This window comes from Thamnophis elegans, chromosome 1, assembly GCF_009769535.1.
Source record: "Thamnophis elegans isolate rThaEle1 chromosome 1, rThaEle1.pri, whole genome shotgun sequence".
Classification (NCBI taxonomy): domain Eukaryota; kingdom Metazoa; phylum Chordata; class Lepidosauria; order Squamata; family Colubridae; genus Thamnophis; species Thamnophis elegans.
In genome coordinates, this window is record NC_045541.1 from 10125278 (window position 1) to 10148001 (window position 22724).

Consider the following 22724-nt stretch of genomic DNA (forward strand, 5'->3'; position numbering starts at 1 on the left):
CCACTTGATCCAGTTCACTAATATAGATAATTTATTTCCTCAGTTAATAGGAGGAGGTCAAACCAACACGAAATTTATTTATTCATTCAGTTGTAACATTTGTGTGCCACTCTATTCCTAATGGCTCAGATGTGAATTTAAAGAACATTCAAAAATGTGAATTTGCTGGAATTAAGGATTGTGTATATAAAGCTTTATAAAATTGGAAACTAGAAAGCTCATACTCCAATAAATATTCCATACGAATATACACACCACCAAGTTTAATATTTAACACAGATTAAAAAAAAATTAAATGACGGGTTTTGTCTAAAAAAAAAAACAACCTTTGAAATTATTCAAGAGGCCCAACTAAACAGGAAGGGATGAATAAGAGCTAGATATTAAACCTCCCTCCCGCCCACCTCGCTTTTAGAGTTCCGGACGCCAGCCTAAACGTAGCTACAAGCCTTTTCCCTCAGCCCCACCTCTTGGCCCAGCGAGGGGCCACTGCACCTGTAGAAAGCTTGCCGCGCCCGCCCACCCCGTTTCTCGCGCCTTGCCCCTTAGTAACGGAGGCGCGGCAGCTGCGTGAGAAGGAGAGCTGCGTGCGGGAAACGTGCTGCCCAGAACTTGAGGCGTGCCGTGTCTGTACGTGTGAAGCGAACGATGGAGCCCGATTCCTCGGTTAGTACGAAACCTTGCAGCGTTTCAAAGGACACTCCGACCCCCCATCGGGCAGAGTTCGCGCCGCCGAGGGCCGGGGTTGGCCCACTTTCCTGAGGGAAAGGCGCGCTTTAGGCTTGAAATGGGGCCCTAGGATCGGACGGGGAGGGAAGCGGCAACTCGTCTTTGGGGCGGGAAGTTGACGACGCGGGGAAAGGGCGAGAAATCACTTCAGACTCGGAGGCACGAATGGTTTTGACGTCGCTTTCCCGCCAAAATACGCGAGCGCTCGGGAACGTTGCTGCCGCCGCCGCCGCTGCTCCTCCCTAGCACTCTCGAGCAAGAAAGGCGCAGCGCCCCTTCTCCCCGTTTTCCCTCCCCTCCCCGCCATTCCTTGAGGCGCTTCTCTATACCCCCACCCCTCCCCTCGCAAATGGGAGGGGCCCTCAGCTGGGGCTAAAGAAACGGCCCTCCCTGTGCGCGCGCCCCCTAACGGCAGCGGAAGGCGGTTGGGGGCGGTGGGGGGGGGAGGGAGGGAGGGAAGAGAGCCGCGGTTCTTCTCGGGCGGCGGAGAGTCGAGGCTCCTTGCCTTGTGCTGCCTTTCTCCGCGCCCTGTACGTTAAGAGGCGCTAGCCTTTCGCTTTGCTTTTGCAAACCGTCTTTTTTTTATTCTGCCGAAAGCGATCCAATATTCTCGATTTCGTTAGGAGTTCCAGCTCTTTATTTTAGGTGACGGGGGGGGGGGGATTTTTAAATATTTGGGCAGGTGGAGGTAAAATTCTCCTTCGGTTTGAGCGCGACTCCGGTGTGATTTATGCGCATACAAAATACACAAAAAAGGAAAACACACGAAACAGATCTATGCAGGGAAATAGGGACAATATTTTACACCTTATCTCTTCCACAATTTTTTTTTTTTCATCAAAGGTTTAAAAATTTTGATGCTCAAGAATGTTTTGTTTTGTTAGGAAGTTAATTAAAAAAAAAATAAGCAGGCACTTTTATAAAGGAAAACAAGTTCAATCCGAAGAAGCACTCCGATAACACATTTGCTTAACGTCTGCATTTAAACTGAACAGTCATTTAAAGTGCCCAGAGTTGCTTGGTGAGATGGGCAGTCATAATTGAACAAAGAATTAAATATCTCATGATTTTTTAAAAAATATTCCTATAGTAAGGTACAGGCATTTAAAATTCTCTGGTCTGAACTATAAAACATGGAAGCTAATTCCTGACATGATTGTTTTTGTGTGTCTGCACAGTCTTCATTGGACATTCTAAAAAGATTGCATCTTGAAATGTATTTTCTGGTGATTCTCACCAAGCCTCATTCAACAAGAACCCTGGAGAAAAAACTCTTTTTACGGATTGGAAAGTTTTTCCAGTTTGATGTTTTTCAAATGTATTGAAATTTTGGTTTGGCCATGGTGGCGAATTGTTGTAGGAACCTAGAATTTATGAAGAACATATTCAAGGAGATTGCTTTTTAAATACTGTGATTTAAATTGAGCTGTCTATCTGTTGGAAATTTCCAAGACATTTTTATATGTTATCCTGTACATCACAAGTTATAGCTACCTACTGGGAGATTACCAGAACATGACTAAATTAAACCAGGCTCTCTCTCGCTCTCTTCAGTTAGGGATGCTTCTGATTTATTTGATGTTCAAGAGATGTATCACTTTCAAATCAAATATCTGAGCTAGAGAAATTGACTACTTGATGACAATGCTGCTATAACTTGTCAGGATTGACTAGTTACTGGATTTAGTCAGTTAATTACTGTGCTCATGTTCTCTTCCAGTAAGTCATATATCTCGCCCATTGTTTGGTTTTGTATGAATATTAATTAAATCTTCACTCATTTTCCTGTACTGCATGTTATCCCATAGTTCCTACGGATGTTAAATAGGTCAGATGATAATATGGAATGAAGAATTCTGATACATAACTATCACAGAGTAAACCACCCTTTTTGTAATCTGCTATCCAAGTAGGAACAGAAACACTATAAAATAATGTATATAGGTTAAACAGCTGAACTAGAAAGATATAACTAATGTTATGTTAAGTAAGACTACATAACAATAATGTTATTGTTAAGTAAGATTACATATTCCCAACCATGGTGCTCAAGGTAGGGGACGTTCTACAGTGGGTTAAATATGGTGGCTTTAGCTGAACAATTGAGAGGCCCTTCCCCCCCCCCCCTTTTTAATTTGCAACATTATCAGTGTATGTTTTTTAAAAGATGAGACTTTTAATTGCATGGCCCATCTTGATCCAAGGTATTTTAAATCCCCATTTATTCAAATGGAATTTAAAGAGGTATATTTCATCATCCACTATTTAAAATTGGTTATTGATAACTTGCTAAAGATTTTATTCTCCATTCATTCGTATTTAGATTTTTCTAGAAGTGGCCCAGTTGCTGCCCCTTTCAAAAGAACTTAGTACTGTGGTACTATATAGACAGCTAAAGAAAGAATAGTAACTTTAAAGATACAAATAGTAGTCCCCTATTTATTAGAAGCAACAAACTTTCAACATGCAAGTATTTAGATTCCCTTTTATAGTTAGTTTTATTAAAAGTTAAAAGTTTTTTTATTAAAACTAATACAAACTTAAAAAATAAAAGGTACATAAAAGAAAAAAACAGGAAAAATAACAAAAAAGAAGACAGTAAAGGAAAATAAAATAAATATATAAAGAAATCAGTTCCCTGTTCATCACAAGTATAAGCTATTAACTTTTCACCCTATCTTAAAATACAATAAATGAACTCTTCTTCCCATACCCCCTTATTTATTTTTAAAAAAATCCTTAAAATCTTGTTTCAGCCCTAATTAGATAAAACCCATTACAGGTTACTAGGAATAACAGCATATGTATTCAAACCTTGATCAAATAAACCAATTTCATTTTACTTTTAATGATCTACAAGTCCCTTCAAATAATGTTCTAGAAGTTGAATTCTTTTCATTTTTTCTTTGTCTCTTTTCCCAAAATTCTTCAAAGTTTTAACTACCCTCTTTTTAAAATTCAATATAGGAAAATTATCCAGGTCGTTGTTTTGTTGTTTGTACAGCCTTCTTAATTATTAAGCTGATTTCTTTTGTATGTCCATGTGGCATCATCCATATAATTTTTGTAGCCTGTCTTTTTAAAATGCATTTTGAGATCAATCTCAATCTTGTCAGGTAAAATTTGATCCTGTTTCATAACCTCTTTGAAGCAGTCTATCAATGGAAGTAGACACTCTTAAAATTAACTCCATTAAAAAAAAAACTTCAGTATTTTCCAATGTTAAAATATTTTGCTCATTCTGAATTAGTAATTAAAATGTCAGTATTCTCCTTTAATTGTAATTTTAGGTACTTCTGGTTTTCTCTAGTATCTAACCTTCATAGTCTCATCCTATTATGTTTTTTTTAAGAGAATTCAAAACAAAAACATTTTCTCATGAGAAAAGTCTTATTAGTAATACCAAAATCTTATTTCAAATCTATCTGGACCCATAGCCCACTTTTAACTTTCTAGAATCAAAGTTCTAATCAGTCCTTTGGTGATTCCAAAATAATTAAGTCTAAACTTGAACAGGTAGTTTCCCCCTTAAAACCATTCATTTCGTGACTGTTAGAAGTTATAATAGCACTGAAAAAAATGATATAACTTTTTCACACTTACGATCGTTGTAGCATCCCCACAGTCATATGATCAAAATGTAGATGGTTGGCAACTAGCATTCATTTATTGACAGTTGCAGTAGCCGGTGTCATGTGATCACTTTTTGCAATCTTCTAACAAGCAAAGTTAATGGAGAAGCCAGTTTCACTTAACAACTGTGTTATTAACTTAACTGCAGTGATTCACTTAACAACTATGGCAGGGAAGGTCATAAAATGGAGCAAAACTAACTATCTTACTTAGCAATATAAATTTTGTGCTCAATTGTGGTTGAGGACTGCCTGTATTTCAAATGTCTTTCATTAAAAATTGAAGGAAACTCATCTGGTACTTTAAAACAATGATCCAAAAGGTTCCCAATACCTAAAATGCAGTTAAGAAGCAATTTCCATAAGTGATTAGAAAAGCATGCAAAACCATTGTCCTCTTGATGGCACTAACCATGATTTCAGCAAGATGGCTATTCCCTTCTGTGCGCTGCTTGGAGAATCTAAGCATGGGTTAACTTCTGCCTATTTGCCCAGAGACTGAGTTAGAAAAAAAGTCTTGACCACGCCTCTTCTGCTGAACTCAGTCTAGCCTAGTGAGACCTGATTATCCTTTCTCAAGCTCAGCCAAAGCAAAAGGCATATCACCAAGCTTGGATTCTCCTAAATTAGCAGCTATTCGTTTTCTCTCAAGGGGAGGAGAGCCTTCCACTAGTCTTCTCCACCTGGCGGCAGAGATAAATACCAAGACCTACCTCTCCCAGGAATGGCATTTCAGCATCTGGTCACTAGTAAACCAACTTCGGACACAGCGGTCAGTTCCTTTGACGGTTCTTTCCTAACTCTTGGGGAAAATGATTTCCTGCCTAGACATCATTACCTGGGCACGGCTGCACCTGTGGACCATGCAGTGGTTTCTGCTCCCATATCAGCAGACCGACGGCAGCAGCTCCAACAGCAGGGTTCGGCCACCGAAGGTGCTTCTCCAACTAAAATGGTGGACATTCCCTGATCTGCAAAAGGGTGTTTGTTCAGAGAACCAGAGACTCAGGTGGCGCAGGAACAATGGAGCCCACAAGAGCCATTGAACAATACAAACTGGTTGGAGCTCTTGGCCACCCACCTAGCACTTTGGCATTTCCAGGAACTGGTAACAGGCCTCCATGTCTTGATCCTCACTGACAGTGTGGCCAGAAAGGCCCGTATCAACCACCAGGGGGGCACCCACTTCCCATCCCTAATGCTCGAAGCAGAGAGACTGGGTCTGTGGGTGGAGATGCACACCCTTTCCATCAGGACGGAGCATATATCCGGGCTCACAAACTTGCAGGCAGATTGGTTGAGCAGGTCCACCTTGGACCATTCAGAGTGACGCCTTCACCCGGACCTGTTCAAGGATCTGTCCCGGAGATTTGGACAACTGACAGTGAACTTCACTCATCCGACAAACACTCAACTACTGAGGTTTTTTGCCAGGGGCAGAGGGAGTCAACACTCTCCGCTGCCCGTGGCCTCAGGGATTGTTGTACGCCTCCCCTTCCCCTCATCCTGAGGGTCATCTGGAAGGTGCTAGCGGAGAAAGCGGAGGTTCTTCTCGTTGCTCCTCATTGGACCAGATACCCCTGGTATGCAGACCTGGTCAACCTCTTAGTATCCTGCCCTGGAGAATTCCTGACAACAGGATATCCCTCAGCCAGGGGACACTCCTCCATCCGGAGCTCATTGGCTCCAGTTAGCCGTCTGGCACTTGAAAGAGACATCCTAAGAAGGGATAAATTTTCCAGGAAGGTCATTCAAACTATCCAGGCAGCCAGAAAATCTTTCACTATTCAAATGTATAATGCCACCTGGATTGTTTTTTGCAGATGGTGCCACATTGATCATATCAATCCTCTCTCAGCATCGATTCTGCAGATCTGGACTTCTTGCAGGAGGGGTTGGACAAGGGTTTGTCCCCCAACACTCTCTGCAGGCAGGTGACCGCCTTATCCACGGTTCTGGCAGGTGGAGATAGCCATACCCTTGCTCATTATCCAAGGGTACGCAGTTTCCTGAGGGGGGGCATCCAACCTGAGGCCTCCTGTGGTTCTTTGCTACCCCACTTGGCCATAGTGTTGCAAGCCATCAACTCTACATCGTTCAGGCCATTGCGGACAATCAGCCTTTGTCTATTGACTTTCAAGATCGCCTTCATCGTGGGCATTACCTTGACAAGGAGGATCTTGGAACTGGCAATTCTATCCGTCTGCAGGGATCTTTGCATCTTCCACCTGGACAGAATTGTACTATGGCTGGATCCCTCTTTCCTTCCTAAAGTAAACTCCTGGTTCCATAGGGCCCAGGAAATTATTCTCCCGGACTTCTGTCCACAGCCTACTCACCCTCTAGAGAGGAAATGGCACCATCTGGATGTCAGGAGGGCTCTTCGTAGGTACATCAAGCAAACAACTTCCTTCCAAAAGATGGAATCCCTGTTCTTTTCCTTTTAACTGGCATCCATGGGAAAGAAAATGATTCCATCCACCGTAGGCTGGTGGTTAAAGGCTTGCTTAGCCAAAGCCTATGAACTTCAGGCCAGACCGGTGTCTAGGCACACTCAACCAGGAGTGCTGCCACAATGGCCTCATGGGCTACGCAAGCTTCAATCAAAGAGATTTGCAGAGCGACGATGTGGTCTTCCCCCTCGCCCTTCATGAAAAATTACAAACTGGACATATTCACCTCGACTGAGGTGTCTTTCGGGTGGTGAGTGCTACAGATGGTTCATTTGGCTTTCGGGACCCTGGACCAGTCTATTTGCTGCCCTTGAAACATTAAGCTTGGGTATATCCCATGCTTGCGCACAGATGAAGGAACGTTGGTCTTTCCTGAGATGTTCTTTCCCTGTGCACTGCAGGAGAATCCAAACCTGCCCTTATGATCCATCTGGTCCAGGGCCAGGAGAGGATTTTTACCTTCAATGATTCCATCTTTACTGAACGGCTGCACCATTGTTGAAAAAACTGAGCTCAGTTGATCAGAGGAGGCGTGGTCAAGAATTGTTTTCTAAGTCAGTCTCTGAGCAAATTGGCGGAAATTAACCCATGCTTGGCTTCTCCCGCAGCACACGGAGAAAGAATGTCTCAGGTAAGACCAATGTTCCTTCCCTCCCTCCCCCACCAGATGCTGGTGTCTTATATTCTCCTCATGAAGAGTAGCACTATGGAGCACTTGTGGGCGATTTCAAGCCCCCTCCTTGACCCGAGAAGAATTGTAAAAAGCGGATCTACATGGTGGTTCTTCATTCTATTGAAGTTAACAACTCTGCTTCAGTTTGCCATTTCTTCCCTATAAGTCCTCAAGTAATCAGATTCCTGATTGCATTTTTAGGTTTTAATACTCAAAATGTGGACTGAATAGTTCATTGTCTCCAATAATAGAGCTACAATGTGTATGGAGTCATGATGAATATTGCTGATTTTTTCTTCAAATATCTGCTGAATTTCTTATAACAATTCACTTAAGGTAGAACCTGTTCCAATTCAGTTCTGATTGTAATAAACCACTTACTGTCTGAGACAGCGTTGCTTTGCAGATTACATTGCAAATGCCCTAGATAGGAAAGAACTTCTTTGGCATAATCACAGCATAGAGTGGATAATAAGGTCTAATATATAATTCTGTCAGTTTTTTCCTACTAGTTTTATTGTTCCTACTAATCAAGACCCTATATCCTATTAAGTTGTATCTGGAAACTGGTTTGATCTTGTTGGTGGAAAAGAAATGTGTGGTTCAGTCACCAAGCATACCAATTGGAAAACTACTAACAGAATCCGGAAACAGTAGTGTAGAATTTATTAGTTTCTTACGAGAACCATTCTAGTACAATTGTTTGCCATTGTAAAAGAAATAAATGAGAAAGTAAAAACCACAGCAATATTTATCTTTTCATCATGTCTGTCATTATCATCCTACTGAATTCAATGCTTTTTAAACTGTTTACCATGCATTTAAAATACATTGTGAAATAGCCCTTCTCTCACCTTATGCTTCAGAAACATTTGAATTTGTCGTGTTCATAGCAAGCAAAGTAGACATATTCTTCTGTATGTGATAGGAATGATCATATATACAAATAGACCTCTATGATCAATGTGTAATTTGTAAGGAGAACCTCTATTTTATTATGTCAGACTTGATCCCAAACAGTATATTACAAAGGTGTGTCCCTTCAAAAAAAAAATAAGTAAGGCTTCCTCATTAAAGCAACTATTGATGATCTATAGTTAATTAGAAGAATCCACTCATTTGCCAAAAATATACCCAATCATATGTAAACCAATACTATATGTATATTCAGTATTACTTGAATTATATTGTATGGAAACTTTGAATCCATGTGTTTATATAGTTTTGTCAATTTCACAGTGTTATATATAATGCCAAATATTTCAAAACAAACAGAAATATGAAATATAATTATATAACAGTCTGTAAAATGATAAAACTTTTAAAAATATCTTCTTATTTGATAATACTATTGTAATTTCATAGTGTTTCAACAAGTTATTCATTGATGTTGGAAGGTTTAAAAAATATTTTTGTTACTTTACATACAGTATTTTGAAATAAGTTTAGAAGCAAGCATTATAAATGAGAAAACATGCAAATTGATTTATTAAAAATTATCAAAAGTCTGGGACCCATTCTAATAGTAAATAAGCTCTTTCTCAGATAGATAGAGTTCTCTCCATTGTTGTTATTTTATCCCTGTTTAAAAAAGCATATATATATGATATTAACTATTTGTCAGATATCTGATTTCATATAACTTCATTTTTATGCAGTGGAACTCTTCCGAAACAATTTGAAATGTATAGCTTAAGTAATGAGATATTTTTTAAAAGCTAAATGAAAAATGTGTTTAATGTACAATTTAATTATGAGGAATTCAAATTTTTATTTTAAATTAGTGTTTTACTTTCTAGGTTAAATGTAAGTTTCATTGTACAGATGAACTGTTCTAAGAAAAGAGAGGATACAAATATCCTATTTAATAAAGCAGGCATAATGTTCATACATATTTTTTTAAAGAACTTTATTCTTTTAACTTAAGACAATATTTAATACACATATAAAATAATAACTTTTAGAACTTTATAGAATTAAGAGTTCAGTACAGGTAATCCCCAGATTATGAGCATTCTCTTAGCAAATGTTCAAAGTTAGCACCCCCTAGCTTTTATAAAAAAGTCCCAAAATTACGAATGTTGCAGCACCATGGCAGTTGTTTGCTCTTACAAATTACCACAGAGGCTCTGCAACATTCACCCTGCCTATCCCCCCCCCCCGCCCCCTCTGCTGGGTCTTCACAGACACTTGCCTGTGGAGACTCACTTATCTTGCAAAGATCTCTCTGTCCCGGTTTCTTTGCCTGTTTCATTGCTTCAGGCTTTCAGTGCAGTCGCACAGAACAGGCCTAAGTTTGCCGGCAAGAAAAGGCACAGAAGGGCACGTAACTGAGGGACTACCTGTATATGAAAACATAATACAAGAGATAAACTTTTGGTATTGTAGCATTAAATTACTTCTGGATTAAAGTAAAAATGCTTCCATTCCCTAGAAATGATTATAACTTGTTTGTTTTTTTCCCTCATTTTAATTTTTTGAAAATCCATAATATATTAGATTGAAAATATATTTAACAAGAATATGTTCTTTTAAACAGCAAACTGCAAATCAGATGCAAACTGATTCTTTGTCTCCATCTCCTAAGACTGTGTCGCCGGTGCCTTTAAATAACACCACCAGTGCCCCAAGGTTTGGAACAGTTATTCCTAATCGAATCTTTGTTGGAGGAATTGATTTTAAGGTAATTTGGATGACTGAATAACAGTCCAACTTTTATTGTAATAGAATTGTTTTTATATTGTTACATATATCTAAGAATTTATTCTTATCATTTTATTGTCTGGTAGATACAGAAAATAAGTGTTACGTCTCCCCCTTCTCATCCCTTTGTTGCTGTTGCTGTCTAATAAAATGGTATTGTCATTATAGTAGATTCCAGTCTCCCACTCTATTTCAGTAGGCTTGGGATTGTCCAGAACAAATTTACTAGTGTCTTTGTGAAGATAAAGAGTAGGGAATCATCCTAACTTATTAGCCATGCTCTCTAATAGTTCTACCTTTTTTTTTTTTACTGTTTTTTAAATCTTTCATTCACCCATAAATTCACTCAGAAGTATTTCACTTTTTAGTTTTTCAAATTATTCACCTTGAGTTTGAAAATATCCAAGTAGTATCCTTGAAAATATCCAGGTAACGTCCTCTCACTGCTTTCATCCACAGGACCTTCTATTGACACTTTTCTATGGAAAAGTGTGCATTTTTCCCTATAAGCAATTATGAATGAGAAGATGTATGTTGAGAGAAGTGTATACTAGCCACTTCCAATCTATTCAAAGGCCAGTGTTGCAATTAATTAAGAGCAAAAGCAAAAATATCTATATTCTTAGACACTACAGAAAACATACATATTTGAAAATATATTCCCTTCCATCATAGCTTAGTAAAATATCTAAATATGCACCCAGCATTAAAAACTTAAAAGTGCTAATAATGAAATATTAACTCTTAAATATATTATTCAATTTATAGAGAGAGCCATCATGGCACTGTGGTTAGAATGCAGTATTGCAGGCTAATTCTGCCGACTGCCAGCTGTTCCATTCTCCTTCCGAGGTCGGTAAAATGAGGACCTATATTGTTGGGTTCAATATGCTGACTGCAAACTGTTTAGAGAGGACTGTAAAGTATTATGAAGTAGTATGTAAGTCTCAGTGCTATTGCTATTTGTTGTATCCTGTTTAGCACTTTGTTTTTACAAAACGCTTCCAAAGTGATTCATTTTTTTAAAAAGTTGAATCCTTCTCATTTTATTTCCTGTAATAACACTTCTTTGTGTGTCTTTTCAGAGTAGGTTTTCTGGAAAATGGTCTTGAAAACCATTATCAGGCATGCCAATATATCCAAAGAAACTGCTGAATTTTCTCTCCTTTTATTATTTCCCTTTTTTAAAAAAAAACACATTTCAGAATACCATAGGAGATGGAAGTGGAAATTATATACAATATGGATAAGTCTAGAACAATTGGTCCACTTTAGAAAAGACTGTAGGTATCCTTATTGTACAAACTGCTGAAGAATATAATTGGAAAGTAATGTAACTTTCAAAATAGTGTATAAATGGATAGATTGAAATTAGTTTTGATTGAACAAACATGCCAGTTATTAAAAGAATGTCATTATTAAGTGATAATTGTATTTTAACTAGATTTACTAGTATTATAAGATACAGTCTTATTCTTTCTCTCTTCCCACTCCCCCTTTTATTTATTTTAATAGACTAACGAGAATGACCTGAGGAAATTTTTTTCCCAATACGGCTGTGTAAAAGAAGTAAAAATAGTAAATGACAGAGCTGGAGTATCAAAAGGGTTAGTAAAGTAAAACATTTATTAAGTTAATATATTGATGAGAGACCGTATATAGTCTTCCAAAAATTAAGAACATGGCATAAAAGTCCTATAATTCTGTAAGCAAATTATCTGGAAATAAGTTTAAAGTTTAAACAGTGTTAAGTTTCTTAGTAAAAATATATATTGGTAGTTTCATCAGCTATGGTTTCTGTTTCCAATCTAATCTGTTCCTAAAGTGTTGGCTATCATCTTCTAGGTTTAGTAGAAATATTCACAGATTTACTCTTCAATCTTCATTATTCAGTTTGAAGATATTGAAATGATATTCCAAACTAAACATACTGCCTGTAATAGGTGTCACCACAGGTCTATTTTCTTGAATAATTAGAAGTATTACAGATCACACTCCCATATGACTGAATGCTTCCAAAATATTTCTAGAAAAATACTGTTGTTTTGCAGAATTGTAGAGGTTTCCTACACTCAATCAATGGAGAACAAAATTGATCCCAGAAAGAAATATATTTGATTCACCAAGCTAGCTTACATGGACATTATTTTTAGACATCTCATATCCTTTTACAATGTTCAGGCAGATAAAATAATAGCTCATTGTTGTTGCAAATAACCATATAATGGCTATATCTTTTAATTGTCTCTTCTTTGGTACAATCTTTTCATAGGAAGGGTACAATAACACCAGTAACAGCTATGTAAAGAGTGCTAATTTCTATTTCCATTACTGTACTAAATAGATGAGGACAGTCTCATCCTTTGCAAATAGTCTTCTCTCTCCATCCCTTTAACAACTTCCTTGTTTAGTAACAGCAGTTACAACAGTGATGAAAAAGTAATTTACAACCTTTGCAGGTCTATAAAGTAAAGGAAAACTGAAGTAAGATCATAAGCACAGTCAAAGGCTTCACCTAACTTCGCTTAATGATCAAGATCCTGTTTCCAATTGTGGTTGCTAAACAAGGACTAGCTATATAAGTAAATTGTCTCACAAGGCAAAACGTTCACCCACATTGCATTTCAAGCTCTTTCCTTTTATTTAGGCTCAAATTCTAGGTAATTATTTTTATTTCTGTGATAGATACTTTCTTTGTACTGATCACAAGTACATCTTTATCAGAAGGTGCTTCATTTCACTTGTTTATTTCTACGGCTATACTCATACCTGCCTATGTGGTATTTCTATACTTTTATTGAGATACATAGGCATATTCATTTATTACTATAACTTGCCACCCTGCTAGGAGCACGTGAAGATTTTGGACAAATAAACTTATTTTCTATTATTGATTGGTTACAGTCCTACTTTTCTTTTATTTAGAATATGATGTAAAGCATAATTGGTTCAAAGAATCAAGGAAAAGAACTTCAGCTGCATGGTTTTCATTTGGAATTCACTACAGCCATTCAACTGTATCAAGAATTATATCATAGTTAAAAATAAGCATCCTATTCATCTATACAAATCCCACTGAAAAGCTATATGTCATTTTATGCAAATAAATTATTTCTTCACTTGAAACCTTATTTTAAAAATCATTATAGTTGGCAGATACATATATTTCAATGCAAAGTTTCATAAAAATAGCAAATTGAAATGAAAGAATTCTCAGTTTGAAAAATAGATTCATTTTATTGAAAGTAATTCCAGAAGGATATCTTTTATGCTAATTACAGCTTCAGTTTATATTGAATGTATTTTTCTTCAGCATTAGTGAATTTGGAAATTTGACCTAGAATCAAATATTGCTACACTGTCCTAATGTAAATCAGAACAGTTCCAGAAATCACACATTTTTTAAAAAGGACAAACAAAAACATGTACAACCTAACCAAAGCATTAAGGGTGTAAGTTTATATTAGCATTTATGGTAGTTTTATTTGCATACCATTCTGAGTTTTATTGATTATTGCTTTTGTCTCACATAAGCCTTACTTGGGTATATGTCTATTGTCAAGCTAGAGTTACAGCAAAATCTTCACTTTTCAATTCCACATGTAAAGTGCTGTGGTTCTTAACTTCTAGAATTCTGTTTTGATTAACATAGGAAGAATCGTTACTATGAGATAGTGTTATTTTCTATTAATAAGAATTTGTTTTGGGGGCACTGTTTTAGGCCTGTGGCTTAAACTTTTTCTTCTATAAATACTATAAACACATGGAAGTAATATGTTTCTTTTAGAAGGTCATAATCTGTTTTCTCTTTGGGGTAAATGTTTTTTAAAAGCCTTGTTCTCATTAGATGGGCTGAAACAAACACTTTGTTGCTTCACATTCCTTTTTTATAACTACAAAATGTCTCAAAATTCTCAGACAACACATTAACATTTTGAAAGAATGCATGTATAATGTACTTTAAGGAAAATAATTTCTGTTATTTTACTTAGGTACGGGTTTGTCACATTTGAAACTCAGGAAGATGCACAAAAAATTTTACAAGAGGTAAATGATTATTTTATTTTATATACGTAGATAGTAGTAATCTTCTCATGTTTACATACTTGTGAAGATCGTTATTTGAAGTCTGTAGGAACATTATTTTTTCAGATTTGGTAGACACCATCAAAAAATAGCTGCCATAATATATAATCAATATTAAAGCTATGGTACAAGAGAGAATTGTGCAAGTTACTTACAGGAGATACAGAGGGTCTTTTTCAGATACCATAGACATTTGGACTACTCTTATGCTCATGGGCATTGTGTTATAGGGATGGGATGTTCAAAAGCAGAGAAATGGATTGAAATGTGCAAAAAGATTTTTTTAAGCTGTCTTCGTTTCCAGTCAATGTATCCATGGCAATTAAGGGAGGGTAGAAGTTTTCTGATGCTCCCTTCTAGCTTCCCACAATGATTCAATGGGGAAGCCAGCAGGAAGTTGGAAGTCACTCCCACTGCTTTTTTGCCCTCCTATGATCATTAGGTAAGAAAATAACTCTGATAATGACCCAGTGGGCACTGATTGTCCAGTAGAAAGTTAAAAATCACAGCAGGAGACCTAGAAGTTTGAAATTGCTTTTACATGGCACAGAAAAAAATAAAGATGACAGACAATGTCTTACCTTATTGGGAAGGGCTAGCAGAATGATACAACTTGCCACGACTACAGGACAACTCACTATGGGACAATTCAACAAATACAATGTTAATTTTGATGGAATCTTAGCCAATATTAATAAAATAAAATCAATCCAGAAATATATGAGGTAGTAATAATTTTGAAGAAAACGTGGTCACCAATAATAAAAATAACTGAACGAAACAATTAATACAGTGTTGAATTGTCACACTGCGAGTTGGCCATGATGAGTTGGCTGTAGCAAGTTACAGTGGCAAGTTGGCCATGGCAAATTGTCCTAGACCCAGGACTAGAGGCAACAGGCAATTACTTGAAGAAAGCTACTTTTGGATAGCTATCAAATGCTTAACATGATATGGCATGTCAAATACCCCCCCCCCCCAAACACAATTTTATTTTAGTCAAAGGAACATAGAGAAATAGGCATTCCTAGTCCTTCAAAACCCTTGGTTCCAAGATATTAAGGGGTTTATAATTTAAAGTCAGTACCCTGAAGAAAATGTAAGGGGGGGTGGGGAAATCTAGGGATTGTTTTATATTTTGAATTCGTATCTTTTGAATTTTACATTCTCAAAATCCTTATATAGTAATATTAATTATTTGAACAAAAGAATTGTAATAGTAACCAAGCATCCCCCCAAAAAATTGCAAGAGATTTTTTGTAAGATATTTATTGAAATAAATATCTGAAAAAAAATGTTGGATTGCTTGTAAACATTTTGTAAAACAAGATTTAGAAGTAAGTAGTATAAATAACACATTTCCTTTGTTTTGTTTAGGCTGAAAAATTAAATTATAAAGATAAGAAACTGAACATTGGTCCAGCAATAAGAAAACAACAAGTAGGGATTCCTCGTATGTATTTGTTTTATCTCCCTCTTTGCCCAGGCTGCAGTGAAATCCCTTTCAAGCAGAGCACTAGACATAACCATTAAGCTACTAGAATCAAGAGACTATTTGCTGCACATGAGCCTTCTGGTTCACCCTATTTATTCATGTTACATCAACAATCTAGAATCTCTCCATGTGGCATTCAGTCTGGCCACATGAGGGTTATTTCTCTGTAACTTCTCCACCTACTACTCTTTTCTCTTCACTTTCAGCCATTCAAATTGCTAAGGGACAACCACAATATTTCCCTTCAACCTGATAAAGAGATATTATAAAACTTTGAAATTTGCCTGAAGTGGAACCTGTTGACCACGGAAAATTTTTAGACACACACTTCTCCCAGGCAAATGCTAAAGACAATAAATATTTCATTTGCATTGTGGTGAAATAATGTTCTACAGATAGGCCTTGCTTACTAACCATAATTGGGACCAGGAATTCTGTCACTTAAGTAACACAGTTGTAAAGCGTGACATCACATGACTGCACTGATTTACTATAGGAGTTCCAGTAATCCCATTTGTTACTGTCACCTAATTCCCATACAGTCACAGCATCTCAGTCACATGATCACCATTTGCACCCTCTCCTGATTTCCCCATTGGTTTTGGGTGTCCAGAGTTGGCAGTGAATGTTGCAAATGATAGTCATGTGACCACAGGACACTGCAACTTAATTGCAAGCTGATTGAAATCACAATTATGTGACTGGGCGGTGCTGCAATGGCTGCAAGTACCAGGACCTGTTGTATGTCCCTTGAAAGTGAAGCCTAGATTAGCTTGGATTGGGGCAGGTCCTTAGCTAATGACCCACAGAATTCAATTAATGTGGCAATGTCGAGTATAAAATCCTCATTGCTAAGTGATGTAGTCATGTGATGTGCTTTATCACTGCCTTGCTTAGCAACAAATTCCCATCCCAATTGTAGTTTTAAGTCAGGGACTACCGGTTTATCACTATTGCCTAATTTAGAATTATATTCTAAGTTCTGTACAGAGTTTTCCTGTTACTCATGATGCAGATTTAGACTTAGACTTAGATTTGTTATAGCCACCAAACTGATTGACTCTAGGAAAATTACCACTCTAATTCTCTGTTCCATCAATAAAATCCTACCTATAAAACGATTTGTGTGCACTTAAAATTCCTGTTTAGGAAATTTAATAGACGCCTCCATGTCTGATTAATTATTTTGTCGCCAAATTTTCAAACTTACACATGTTATATATCTGATTTTTACTAACTAAATACTTGTTATTCTAAGAGCACAAAATGATAAAATAAAAAGATACAAATTTTTATTCTGTCATTATTTCAGGTTCCAGTATAATGCCAGCAGCTGGAACAATGTACTTAACAACTTCAACTGGATATCCATACACTTACCATAATGGAGTAGCTTATTTTCACACTCCTGAAGTTACGTCTGTTCCTCAACCATGGGTAATTCTTTTATATAGGAATATCAGATTTTCTGATAAGTTATTTGCTTTATTTTATTTCTCTGTGTTGCCATGCTTTGTAAACTGTGGTTAATGCAGCAGATTTATAACAGTGTTGCCTTTGCCGTTTTATTCCATGCAGCTGTTGCAAATAATAATAATAATGCAGGTAGTTCGTGGGTTACGACAGCAGTCCTGAGAAGTTTGGGTTGCTGTTGTAACCTAAAAATATGTGGGTCATTAAGCTGGAAGAGATGGGAGTCCCACCTAAGGAGGGCAGGAAGGGAGGAGGGCCTGAGAAAGCTGGCACAAGCCATGCAGGAGGCCTAGGAGGGATAGCACAGATCACACCTAAGTTGTGAAGACTGAGGAGAACCAATACAGACCATGCATGCATCAGGGTAAAGGGCAGTCAGATTGCCAATATCTCACAGAAGGCAGGAAGAGCCAGCAGAGGCTGTTATGGGTGGGGGAGATGCTGCAGGCAGGTGAAAAATCAGGAGCAACTTAATGGAGCAATTTGCAACTTTCCTTGCCAGCTTCCTCATTGTGTTGGCTTGATGAATACTGCATTCACAAACAGCACTAAACAAAGACTAAATCATGATTAACTAAGTGGACTGCTTCCAACTACTTTTCACATCAAACCAAAAATAAACAAACCAAATTATAGATAAGTGTTATGTATAAAACAGTATAGTGGTTTTATGATGGTTAATATTTATCATAGTCAACTTCAGTTTATTTCAAAACTGGTTTCAAATTTTATTTATGAAATTTGTGTGTTGCCAAGTCTTAAAAAGACTCCTAAATACAATAAAAGTTTACCCAATAAGACAAAATAACACTACATTATACACAAATACAGATCGATAATACTGTTAGCTATAATTAAATACTAAAAAAATAAAACTTAAGAAAAAAGGCAAATGGTTATTTTTTAAAAGCCCTCTGGAAGAGCTTCCAGAAAGCTGATACAAAGGAGGCCCATTTAACTTTTAGAAAAAGCTTGTTCCACAACATAGATGTCACAATAAACTTTTTTTTCTGGTCTTAACCTTTTTATTTCACAGAAGTAGTGTTCCACAAGTGGCTATTACAGGGATCTAAGAAAAGTCAAAAACCCAAAATTCTAATAATAAATTAGTATTGATGCATATGAGAACCTGTTTGGTGTACTGGTTAAAGCATCAAGATAGAAACGGGGAGTTCATGAGTTCTAGTACCACCTTCAGCACAAAGCCAACAGGGTGGCCTCGGGCCAGTCATTGTTTCTCAGCTTTTAGGTAGCAGGCAGTGATAAACTACTTCTGAAATTTTGCTGAGAAAACTGTACAGACGTATCCAGGAATAAAGACTGATTTGAAGGCAAAAAAGATAGGTATACAAATTATGTATGTTTCACATTTCTGAACTGCCTATCTCCCTCAAAGATTCACTCAAGGTTCTCCGGAAATGAAAGGATGAGGGAGTCTGCCATGGATGACGAAGCAGGTAGAGCACACAATCCTAGACAAGATGTGCATTAAGTTACTGAATGAAACTTATTCATCCTCTTTTACAAAAACTAGTATTTTAACAATGCAAGTATACAGTGCATTCAGAAAGTACTCAGACCCCCTTCAACTTTGTCAATTTTGTTATGCCTGATTCTACAGTTGTTGAAATTCATTTTTTTTCTAATTAATCTACACTCAGTGAAGACGGAATTTTAAAAATGTCTGTAAATTTATTAAAAAGAAAGAAAACCCTGAAATATGGAATGGAATATAATTCTTTATTGGCCAAGTGCGATTGGACACACAAGGAATTTATCTTTGGTGCATATGTTCTCAGTGTACATAAAAGAAAAGATACATTCAGCAGGAATCATAAGGTATAACACTTAATAAAAGTCATAGGATACAAGTAAGCAATCAGGAAACAGTCAAAATCAATATCAATCGTAAGGATACAAGCAACAAGTTACAGTTCTGCAATCATAAGTAGGAGGAGATGAATGATAGGAACGATGAGAGGACTAATAGTAATAGTAATGCAGCCTTAGTGAATGGTTTGACAGTGGTGAGGGAATTATTTGTTTAGCAGTGTTCAGGAAAAAACTGTTCCTGTGTCTAGTTGTCTTGGTGTGCCGTGCTCTATAGCGTCGTTTTGAGGGTAAGAGTTGAAACAATATATGTCCAGGATGCGAGGGGTCTGTAAATATTTTCACAGCCCTCTTTTTGACTCATGCAGTGTACAGGTCCTCAATGGAAGGCAGGTTGGCAGTAATTGTTTTTTCTGCAGTTCTGATTATCCACTGAAGTCTGTGTCTCTCTTGTTGGGTTGCAGAACCAAACCACACAGTTATAGAGGTGCAGAGGACAGACTCAATAATTGCTCTGTAGAACTGTATCAGCAGCTCCTTGGGCAGCTCCTGAATTAGCACAGAAAGAACATTCTTTGTTGTGCTTTTTTGATGACGTTTTTGATGTTAGGGGTCTATTTTAGGTCTTGAGATATTATAGAACCTAGAAATTTGAATATCAAAAATATCACATTGGCATAAATGTTCAGACCCTTTGGAACAATAGCAGTAGACTTATATACCGCTTCATAGGCCTTTCAGGCCTCTCTAAGCGGTTTACAGAGAGTCAGCATATTGCCCCCAACAATCTGGGTCCTCATTTTACCCACCTCGGAAGGATGGAAGGCTGAGTCAACCCTGAGCCGGTGAGATTTGAACCGCTGACCTGCTGATCTAGCAGTAGCCTGCAGTGCTGCATTTAACCACTGCGCCACCTTGGCTCTTGCAATTTAGCTCTTGTGCCTCCCATTTCTCTTGATTGTTGCTGACATCTTTCTGAAGTCCACCTGTGGTAAATTAAATTGATTGGACATGATTTGGAAAGGCACACACCTTTCTATAGAAGGCCTCACAGCTAACAATGCAAACTGTAGCAGAACAAGAGCCATAAGGTCAAAGCAATTGCCTGCAGAGCTGAGAGGCAGAATTATTGCAAGGTACAGATCTAGGGACAGCTACAATAGAATTTCTGCTGCACTGAAGATTCCTAGGAGCACAGTGGCCTACATAATTCTGAAATGAAAGAAGTTTGGCACAACCAGGACTCTTTTGACAGCTAGTCACCTGGTCAAACTCAGCAATAGGGGAAGAAAGGCCTTAGTAAGAGAGAAGACTAATAACTCAATGAGCTCTAGAGATCCTGTGTGGAAATGAGACAGAGTTCAAGAAGAATAACCATCACTGTAGCCCCTCCACCAGTTTGGACTTTATGGCAAAGTGTCTAGATGGAAGCCTCTCCTCGCTTCATGAAAGTGTACTTGGAGTTTGCAAAAAAGCACTTGAAGATCTCTCAAACTGTAAGGAGTAAGATTCTCTGGTCTGATCAAACCTACACTGAAGGCACAATTATTAGGCAAGTGAGTATTTTGACCATATCATCCTTTGTATGCATATTTTCCACCTCCAAGCTATAAACTTAAATGCTTATAAGCAGATCAGGTGATGTGTATTTGTGTAATGAGGGAGATCTTCATTACACTAAGGAGATCAACATCCTATATCAAGGTATGCATAATTATTAAGCAACTTCTTTTCCTCAGACAAAATGGGCTAAAAAGAGATTTAATTCTGAAAAGTCAAAAGTTGTAAAAAGTCTTTCAGAGGGATGCAGCACTCTTGAAATTGCTAAGATATTGGGGTGTGATCACAGAACCATCAAATGTTTTTGTTGCAAATAGTCAATAGGTCACTGGTATTGGTCTGTATTGGTCACTGATTTTTTTGAACTGTCAGAAATGTTTATTCTCTGGTATCGTATGGAAGAAACGAGCTACCTCTCATCAACTGCCCAATATCATCCCCAACAGTGAAGCTTTGTTGTTTTTCAGCAGCAGGGACTGGGAGACTGGTCAGGGTTGAGGGAAAGCTGAATGATGGAAAGTACAGGGATATCCTCAATGAAAACCTGTTCCACAGTGCTCAGGACCTCAGTCTGCACTGAAGGTTAACTTTCCAACATGACAACGATCCTAAGCACACAGCCAAGACAATGCAGGAGTGGCTTAGGGACAACTCTAAATGTCCTAGAGTGGCCCAGCGAGAGCCCTTACTTGAACCCTATTGACCATCTCTGGAGGGACCTGAAAATGGCTATCCACCAACAGTCGCCATCCAACCTGACTGAGTTTGAGAAGATTTGCAAGGAAGACTGGCAGAAACTCTCCTAATCCAGGTATGCAACACTTGTTGCATGACACCAAAAAAGGCTCTAGGCTGTGATTGCTCCCAAAGATGCTTCAACGAAGTATCAAAGAATGAAGGTTCTGAATACTTATGCCAATGTAATATTTCAGTTTTTTCTTTTTAATAAATTAGCAGACATTTCTAAAATGTTTTCACTTTATCATTATCAGACACTGAGTGTAGATTAATGAGAAAAAATGAATTTCAACAACAATAGAATCAAGCTGCAGCATAATAAAATTGACAAAAGTGAAGGGTATCTGAATACTTCATGAGTACACTGTATTTCTAAGTAACATTTAAAACCTGAGTATACCTGAACAAAATACATTTTTCAAGTATTTTTATTAAGAATTATAAATAAAAAATAAAAATCAATACAAAATATAAAAAGAAAAAAGTACAAGGGAAAAAATGAGGGGTGTGAAAAGGGAAAAGAAAGAAAAGAAAATAAGTACCATATTTTTTTGCACTATAAAATGCTCTGGACCATAAGACACAGCTAGCTTTTGGAGAGGAAAACAAGAAAACAAAATCTGCCTCTGCCTCCCAGCAATTTGCCTCCTTGCAGCAAACAGCCTGGTCAGGTTCAGCACAGCCTGATTTAGCACAAGCAGCTGATTTCCGGTTGGATCGGCCTCCCGGAATATCGCTGATCGGCTGTTCCAGGCTGCGGAGATCACTGCCACCTCCACCTCCATGCCCCATTTTCAGCCTCCGCACACCCAGTTTTCAGCCTCCACACATCTGGTTTTCGGGCCATTCCAGGAGGCAGGGATCACCACTGCCATTCAGTGGCAATAGGTGGTGGAGATCCCCACTATCTGGAATGGGCCGAAAATGGGGTATGCAGAGGCCAAAAATACGGTGTGCGGAGGCAATGATAGGCAATCTCCACAGCCTGGAACAGCTGATTGGTGGTATTCCGGGAGGCCATCCAACTGGCAATCAACTGCTCAAGCTAAGTCAGGTTGTGCTGAAGCTGATCAGGCTATTTGCTCTTTGCTGCAAGGAGGCAAATTGCTGGGAGGAAGAGGCTGAAGGGTGGAGGGTGGCAGGTAGGAGGGCTTTGGTAATATTTGCTCTATAAGACGCACAGAGATTTCCACCCCCTTTTTTGGTGGGGGGAGTGTGTCTTATAGACCGAAAAGTATGGTAACTTCCCTGTTCATCCTAGCAGATAAAAACAATTTTGGTAGCGCTGCACTGTCTAAATAAAACATAATCTCTCTTTCCCCCAAAGCATATCTCTTAAATAAAGAAAATAA

At 37.8% G+C, this 22724-nt stretch overlaps 1 protein-coding gene across 1 annotated transcript in view; it reads left to right on the forward strand.

Annotated features, from left to right (window-relative positions):
* Nucleotides 1-648: 648 nt before the first annotated feature.
* Nucleotides 649-22724, forward strand: part of BOLL (boule homolog, RNA binding protein) — a 34083-nt gene continuing 12007 nt past the window's right edge. The window contains exons 1-7 of the mRNA XM_032233293.1: nucleotides 649-666; nucleotides 10027-10170; nucleotides 11706-11797; nucleotides 14183-14237; nucleotides 15654-15729; nucleotides 17084-17208; nucleotides 19917-19919. Of these exons, the coding sequence (XP_032089184.1) occupies nucleotides 649-666; nucleotides 10027-10170; nucleotides 11706-11797; nucleotides 14183-14237; nucleotides 15654-15729; nucleotides 17084-17208; nucleotides 19917-19919 (513 nt within the window). The remainder of the gene's footprint in view (nucleotides 667-10026; nucleotides 10171-11705; nucleotides 11798-14182; nucleotides 14238-15653; nucleotides 15730-17083; nucleotides 17209-19916; nucleotides 19920-22724) is intronic.